The 8246-nt window shown below is 43.8% G+C and overlaps 1 protein-coding gene across 1 annotated transcript in view; it reads left to right on the forward strand.

Moving 5' to 3' along the window:
- zgc:64051 (leukocyte surface antigen CD53) overlaps window positions 1-7900 on the forward strand; it is a 14764-nt gene extending 6864 nt beyond the window's left edge. The window contains exons 4-8 of the mRNA XM_015971843.3: window positions 5144-5218; window positions 5297-5401; window positions 5475-5579; window positions 5651-5734; window positions 7593-7900. Coding sequence (XP_015827329.3) covers window positions 5144-5218; window positions 5297-5401; window positions 5475-5579; window positions 5651-5734; window positions 7593-7664 — 441 coding nt within the window. The 3' untranslated portion in view covers window positions 7665-7900. The remainder of the gene's footprint in view (window positions 1-5143; window positions 5219-5296; window positions 5402-5474; window positions 5580-5650; window positions 5735-7592) is intronic.
- The last annotated feature ends 346 nt before the right edge of the window (window positions 7901-8246 follow it).

An 8246-nucleotide genomic window follows, 5' to 3' on the forward strand; every position in this document is an offset into this window, starting at 1 on the left:
TCCTATGATCCCTACAACATGTTCAAGTCTTTCTAAAAGAACATTGTGATCAACTGTGTCAAAGGCAGCACTGAGATCTAACAAGACTAGAACAGACACAAGATTCTTATCTGAGGCCATGAGAATATCATTTGTAACTCTCACTAATGCAGTTTCAGTGCTGTGATACTCTCTAAAACCAGACTGAAATTCCTCAAACAGAGCATTAGTGTATGCTCACATACTTGGATGGCCACTGTTTTCTCCAGGACTTTGGATAAAAATGGAAGGTTAGATATTGGTCTATAATTCATTGGGTCATCTGGATCCAGAGAAGGCTTCTTAAGTGAAGGTTTGATTACAGCAACCTTAAAATCCTGTGGTGCATATCCATTTACTAAGGATAGATTGATTGTATCTAGAATGGGGGCAGTAACCAAAGGCAATGCTTCTTTAAATAATTTGGTTGGGATTGGATCCAAAATGCAAGTTGAAGGTTTAGATGAAGCTAATATTTTTGATAACTCTGAAGGCTCAACTGGATCAAAACGGTTCAAGCACAGATGAGGTTCTACAGTCACCTCTGATGCTGCCTCACTTACTGAGGAAGAAGAAATCGCATTGGGGAGGATGCTAAAGATTTTGTTTCTAATAGAATTAATTTTACTTGTAAAAAATCCCATGAAGTCATTGCTGCTGAGGGCTAAGGGAATAGATGGCTCAGAGCTATGATTCTGTGTAAGTTTGGCAACCGTACTGAAAAGAAATTTAGGATTATGCTTATTCTCTTCAATTAGTGTTGAAAAATAAGCAGTTATAGCTTGTCGAAGCTTATTTTTATAAAGCACAAGACTATTTTTCCAGGATAGGTAGGCCTCCTCATGGTGCAAAGAGCGCCATGTTCTCTCCAATTTCCTAGTTTTGTTTTAAGGCTCGTAAATGAGAATTAAACCAGGGAGCCAACTTCCTGTCCCTAATTATCTTCTTTTTTAAAGGGGCAACATCATCTAATGCCACACGTAAAGAGGAATTAACATGATGAACTAAGGCATCAATTTGTGAGGGGCTAGAACTGAAAATATTGCCCTCTGCTACGTTTCTCTGAGATGCTGAGGACAGTAAAGATGGAACAGTAGATTTAAAAGATGCAACTGCGTTGTCAGATAGAGACAGACTATAGTGAAATTTACTTTCATGTCTCGAGAACTCAGTTATAAAAAACTCAAAGGTTATCAGAAAGTGGTCTGAGAGGACTGGATTATGTGGAAAGATTGTTATTTCCTCACACTCTGTGCCATAAGTCAGCACAAGGTCTAATGTATGATGACAGGAGTGGGTGGAGCTATGTATTCTTTGAGTAAAACCAATTGAGTCTAAGATATTACTAAAGGCTACGATGAGGCTATCATTTTCAATGTCCACATGAATATTAAAATCCCCCACTACAATGACCTTATCAGTATTTAGCACCAAATCAGATAAAAAATCAGAGATGTGATCCAAAAACTCAGAGTAAGGGCCTGGTGGGCGATATAAAACTACAAACAAGAGTGGTTTTACAGTTTTGCAATCTGGATTAGGAAAACTAAGAATAAGATGTTCAAACGAACTGTAACTATTAATTGGTAAGGGACTGATTAATAAATCCAAATGAAAAATGGTTGCTACTCCTCCTCCTCGCCCTGTACTTCGAGCAATATGATGATTTAAATAATTAGAAGGAGTCGACTCATTTAAGCTAACATAGTCCTCTTGCTGCAGCCAGGATTCTGTGAGAGAGAGCAAAGAAATCTGATTATCACAAATCAAGTCATTAACTAACAAAGTCTTAGAAATAATGGATCTAATGTTCAACAACCCACATTTGATTTTTCTAGTTTCCTGCTCAGTTGAATTTGTTCTAATATTTATGAGATTTCCATGATTTGCTTTATTTAGCATTTAATCTGTGTGATTTTGGCCGTGGGCAGGACACTGTCTCTATGGAGTAGTGGGTGGGTAACAGTCCAGAAGCTGCAGAGGGGTGTGTTAAACTACGACTCTACTTCCTGGTCTGGACCCTGGGTTGTCGTGGAGGACTAATAAAATTGGCCATGTTCCTAGAAAGAAGAGCTGCTCCATCCATGAGGAATGGATGTCGTCTCTCCACATCAGACCATGTTTTCCCCAAAAGTTTTCCAATTATCAATGTAGCCGTCGTTTTCAGGACACCACCTAGACAACCAGCGGTTGAAGGACAGCATGCGGCTAAACATGTCGTCACTGGTCCGATCAGGCATGGGGGGCAGAGAAAATTACGGAGTCCGACATTGTTTTGGACTTGAACATGACTTGGATTTCCAGATCATTGACTTTGGACTCGACTTGATCTTGGTTGTCTTTGACTTGGACTTGACTTGAGACTTGACTAGAGAGACTTGTGACTTGCAAAGCAGTGACTTGGGCCCTGTCCACACGTAGCCGGGGATCTGCCAAAACGTAGATATTTTTCTACGTTTTGGCCTGTCATCCACACGAAAACGGAGTTTTTTCACACGAAAACGTATCTTTTTAAAAACTCAGGCCAAAGTGAAGGTCTGCGTTTTCTCCGTTTTGGGTGTCTGTGTGTGGACAGACAAAACCGGAGATTTAAGGTCCACAACGTCACTTTCCGCGACAAAAAAATGCTGACATCACGTGTGCGACCTGTGTTTACACTAGCCGACAGCATGGATGCCCTCAGAGCTGCGCTCTGTCACTACCCGATCCATCAGTTGTCCAAGCGCTTTTTGCTTGTTTGTTTTTTTAAGCGGAATTACTGCTCCTTGTGGAAGACCACAGACGAAGGACGAGGTTAAGAACGGGGAAGTACTGCCGCCTACAGGTCTGACATGTCCTTAACAACGTATTTATCCGGGTACGTGTGGACAGAGTTTGTTTTTAAACGAGGTGGTGTGGATGCAAGTTTTTGGAGGGGCGGATATTCGTTTTTAAAAAACCCCGGCTACGTGTGGACTAGGCCTTGGTCACACCTCTGGCACTTTCCATCGTCTAAGAGGCGAAGCAAAGTGCTGCACACGTACAAAAACACAACACATGGCCAATAAAATATACATAAAAACAAACAAAAACATGAAACAAAAGCAAAGAATGTCAGTAAATAACAAGATCAAATAATTAAAATACAGCTGGATAAAAATGATCCAAGATGTCTAAAATTGTCCAAAACTATAGCTAACCCATGTGCTGAGGGAACGCCACTGCACCAAAGTGAGTCTTCGTCCAGCTCTTAAAAACCGCCAGTGAGAGAGCTTGTCTGAACGTGAGTGGGAGGATCAGGCACACTCCTGGGAAGTCTAGCTGTCCACTTAGGAAGCAACACTCTTTCACCTGCTGTTGTGCTAATGGAATAGACAACAGGTGGAAATTAGAGGCAATTAGCAAGACATCCTCAATAAAGAAGTGGTGCAGGTGGTGACCACAGACCACTTCTCAGTTCCTGTGCTGGCTGGCTGATGCTGGTGATAGCGCAATACGCAGTCTACAACCCACACAGGTGGCTCAGGTAGTGGAGCTCACCCAGGATGGCACATTTATGCGAGCTGTAGCAAGAAGGGTTGTTTTGTCTGTCAGCATAGTGTCCAGAGCATGGAGGTGCAACCGGCAGAAAGGGCAGTGTATCAGAAGATGTAGAGGAGGCTGTAGGAGGGAAACAACCAAGCTCGGCTGCCTTTGTGCAGGGAGGAACTGGAGGAACAGTCAGAGCCCTGCAAGATGACCTCCAGCAGGTCACAAATGTGCATGTGTCTGCTCAAACGGTCGGAAACGGACTCCATGAGGGTGGCATGAGGGTCTAATAGCCACAGGTGGGGGTTGTGCTTACAGCTCAACACCACGCAGGATGTTTGGCATTTGCCGAGAACACCAAGATTGGCAAATTCACCAATGGTGCCCTGTGCTCTTCACAGATGAAAGCAGTGAACACTGAGCACATGTGACAGATGTGACAGTTTGAGTCTGCAGACACCAAAGAAAGTGTTCTGCTTCCTGCAACATCCTCCAGCATGACCAGTTAGGCAGTGGGTCAGTGATGACGTGGGGTGACATTTATTTTGGAAAACGCAGAGCCCTCCATGTGCTCGCCAGAGGTAGCCTGACTGCCATTAGGTACTGAAATGAGATCCTCGGGCCCCTTGTGAGACCATATGCTGATGCTATGGACTGGCCCGCTCGTTCCCCCAGCCCTGGAGCCAATTGAGCACATCTGGGACATCGTGTCTCGCTCCATCGACCAACACCACGTTGCACCACAGACTGTCCAGGAGTTGCTTTAGTGCAGGTCTGGGAGGAGATCCCTTATGAGAACATCCACCACCTCATCAGGAGCCTGCCCGGGTGTTGTAGGGAGGTCGTACGGGCACGCGGAGGCACACACACTACTGAGCCTCATTGTGACTTGTTTTAAGGACACTTCCTCCCAGCTGGATCAGCCTGTAGTGTCTTTCCACTTTAGATTCGAGTGTGACCCCAGATCCAGACCTTCATGGGTTGGTGAATTTGATTTCCGTTGTTAGTGTTGGTGTGATTTTGTGGTCAGCACGTTCAGCTATGTAAAGAACAAATTATTCAATAAGAATATTTCATTCATTCACATCTAGGATGTCTAGGATGAGCGCCTTGATGGCCGCTCTCGTGGTCTGCCTGCATCTGCTTTGCGTGTCTCGCCTTGGTTCAGGACACACCGACAATAAAGTTAATTCTTATTTTTGTGTTCTTTATTTTGTTGAGCTGCGTGTTAGTTTCACCTTTTATATTCTGCATGAACTTTGCACCACATTCACTTTTTTTCCGGTTTCACCAGTAACAGAAGCATCTTCCAGAGCTTTAGAAGTTAAAAATATAAAACCTAGTGTCTCTTTAGCATGGTTCTGTTCGTCCACTCGGGTTAGCTCTGCCAGTAACTTCTCCTGATCTGTGGGCTCTACTGGTGGAGCCAACATCTGCCTTCCCTTCAGCTGATGTTCTATATGAGCTGATGAAGTGTGATCCAGTGAAGCAAACCCACAGAATGGGACTGGAAACGACCTCTAGCTCTAAGGACACAGCACATGTGACAGAGTCTGGAGACGCCTCAACCCATGTGACTGCTAACTTTTCCTCCTTGTTCTTCTGGATCTCCCAACAGTTTTTCCTGGTGCTGTTTGCCCTGATGCTGATGGAGCTGACTGCAGCATGTCTGCTGCTCATGTACGAGAAGGAGGTAGGCTTGCGTCCATCAGAAGCCAGATCCGACCCTTCTGCTGGAAAATAATCCACATGTGAATTCTAATCCTTTCAGATTACACAGAAGATCACTGATGATCTAAACTCTGGTTTGAAGAATGCACAAAGAAAGGGAATGAATTCTACTCTTCAGAGCGATTGGGACCTGGTCCAGGAGCTGGTGAGGTTTGAGAGCAGGAACCTGCTGCACCTGCGGGAACACACCTTCTCAGCTTGGTTTCCTTTGTCCTCAGATGGATTGCTGCGGAGTTCATAATTTCACCGACTGGGGACATCTGGTTCCTGATTCCTGCTGTCAGGACAGCTGTAGCAGTTCCAAACCCAAGTATAGAGATCAGGTAGACCGGTTTCACCAGTTGGTGCCTCAGATTGAGGCATTCGTTTTTCACAGGGAATGTTGGTTTTCCAGGGCTGTTTGGTGAAACTCAACAACTGGTTTGAGGAGAACTTCCTGACTGCTGGAATTTCTGTCATCATCCTGTGCATCATCGAGGTGAGCTGCGGGTTCAAATCCTAGAGCCAGAAGTGAACTGAGCAATGAAATGAAAGTAGATGCGAGAAAGCCACGCCGGGGCATGCTCTGTATTTTAGACCAGTTCTCCGTGAGTACTGGGACCCGTCATCCAAATGCTTCAGAGACAGAAGCAGTCGAGTCATCAGCGTCCTCCAACATTCATCCTGTGAAGACAGGAGAGGCCAGGACTGTTGAGTCAACACCGATTTGGCGTTGCGTCAGTGATGATGTCACAGACCAGCTGTGTGCTCAGAGCACCCCACAGGCCTTTTGAATTTGTGAAGCTGAAACCCGATTGGCTCAAAGCACGCCGACCCTAAACCCAAACCTCCAGAAATGTTGAGATTTCCAGATTGTGAAAAAGAAGGAACAGAAAACCGTTTATGCTGAAATAAGCCGTGACGTGAAATGGTCTAGCCGTTAGCTCACGAGTCCTGAAGGACGTAATCACCATTTCTCATAACAGAGGCTGTTTATGGTCTAGAAAGTCAGACAGAAAATATACTGTAGCTTCAGCAGGGTTACAGACCCTGCTACTGCAGGTCTGGGTCCACAGCGGTCTCTTTCGAGCATCTACGACGGCTCAGATTTTGGCAAAACATTTTTAATGAACTCATTTAGAAAAATATAGATGTCATGTAAAATAACTGAATATCTGCAGCAGAAAAACACTCAAGTACCAGGAATAGTTAGATTTTACATCTGAAAATCTCATACAAATACACATCTATACTCTAAAGCAGGGGTGTCAAACTCATTTTAGCTCAGGGGCCACATTGAGGGAAATCTAGTCCCAAGTGGGCCGGACCGGTAAATTAAAAACAACTTCAGATTGTTTTTTCTTTGTTTTTATACAATCAATATAAAGCAAGGTTGGAGCCTGAGGACAGCGTATCCAAAATTGTACAACACCTGAAGTATACTTGAAAATTTGGAAAAAAAAAATCAATGAATAAAAAAAACATTCCTTAGTGATTCAAAGAGCTTACAGATCACATGGCTAGATCAGATTCATGCAGCACTTAAAGTATATTTGACTCATTTTACTTTACATCTTTTAGCTTTCACCAGCACATCAACATCAGGAGTCACACCCTGAGTGGCGGCCAACTTCAGGATGGGATTCAAGTTCTTGTGTGAGCCTTGAGCGCAGCTTTGTTGCACTTATACTCATTACAGAGAAAAATTGCTCACAAAGATACGTTTATTTTCACTCTACATTGTAAAGTATGAAATTAAAGTTTACACAACCATCCCGCGGGCCGGATTTGGCCCGCGGGCCGCATGTTTGACACCCCTGCTCTAAAGCCTAATATAGACTTTTACCTTTACAGTCACGTGTCCGCTCCACGATGGTGTATTTACTATTGTCTTACCTTGTTTTAATGCATTTGAGACTTTAAGCCAGACAAATGCGTCCCTCTTTGTCCTCCACCTCTAAAACCCGTTTTTCTATCCGTTTTGTGTCTGCCGCTAAATATCCTTTTATTTTTTGAGTGGGCAAAGGCGGTGCTGTTGACAAATTTACAGGAAGCGGTGTCCTGACCAATCACGAGCTTGCGCTATCTTGATGGATAGTTAAAAATCGGGGCACGTCTCAGTTACCCTCCGCACCAACACAAAAGTATAAATTAGGCTTTAGCAAAAGATTTTTCTTCATTTTAAACCCGTTATTGAAATAAAATGTTTTTCAGTGGCCGCTAACCTCTTCTGTAGAGGCTCGTCACCGCTGTGGCTCTAGACGAGCTTTCTCCGGGTGGATGAGCGGAAAATGACTGACATTCCACTCAGTGAAGATGTGCAGTAATGATTCATTTATCCTGATGTCTCATTCCAGGTCCTGGGAATGTGTTTTGCCATGACGCTCTTCTGCCACATCAGTCGTTCTGGACTGGGCTACAAACTTTAGGAATCCTGTTGGATAAAAACTCTGCTGTTCGGCTGATAAAAGCTGGAGATTCAACATGTTTTCTTACCAATTTTATAAAGTTGATTTTTCTTTTGCTCTCTGCAACGATGCCGTGTGAAATGTTGTAGTTTGGCTTTGTGTCATGTTTTTAATCCCCCCCCCCTCCCCCCCAAAAAAAAAAGATTCAAGTGAAGATTGTATAAATTGAAAGAACTAATAAAGCTCCTTTGCTTCAGCTTTGCATCGTGTTCCACGTCTTCCTGTTGCCACACGCCAACTTCCTGCCTGTGGTTCTGCCTTTAGACAGAACCCACTTCCTGCTTTGGCCATTTTCAACCAATCGGCTCCACACACACTCTGAGTCATCCCCACTGTCGAACCAGAAGAGGTCACTGTGAGTGGAACAGGTCCCTACAGAACAAGATGAAACGCGAGAACAGCTTCACGTCTTTATTTCCAGGAAAATCCTCTGTTCACGTCTCTGATCACAAAAAACTAAATACTAAAATTTCCTTTACACTTTAAAATTATTTTGTTCTTTTACCATCACAAAAAATAGAAACCAGTAGAATTTTATCATTA

The sequence above is a fragment of the Nothobranchius furzeri genome, chromosome 17, assembly GCF_043380555.1.
Source record: "Nothobranchius furzeri strain GRZ-AD chromosome 17, NfurGRZ-RIMD1, whole genome shotgun sequence".
Classification (NCBI taxonomy): Eukaryota; Metazoa; Chordata; class Actinopteri; order Cyprinodontiformes; family Nothobranchiidae; genus Nothobranchius; species Nothobranchius furzeri.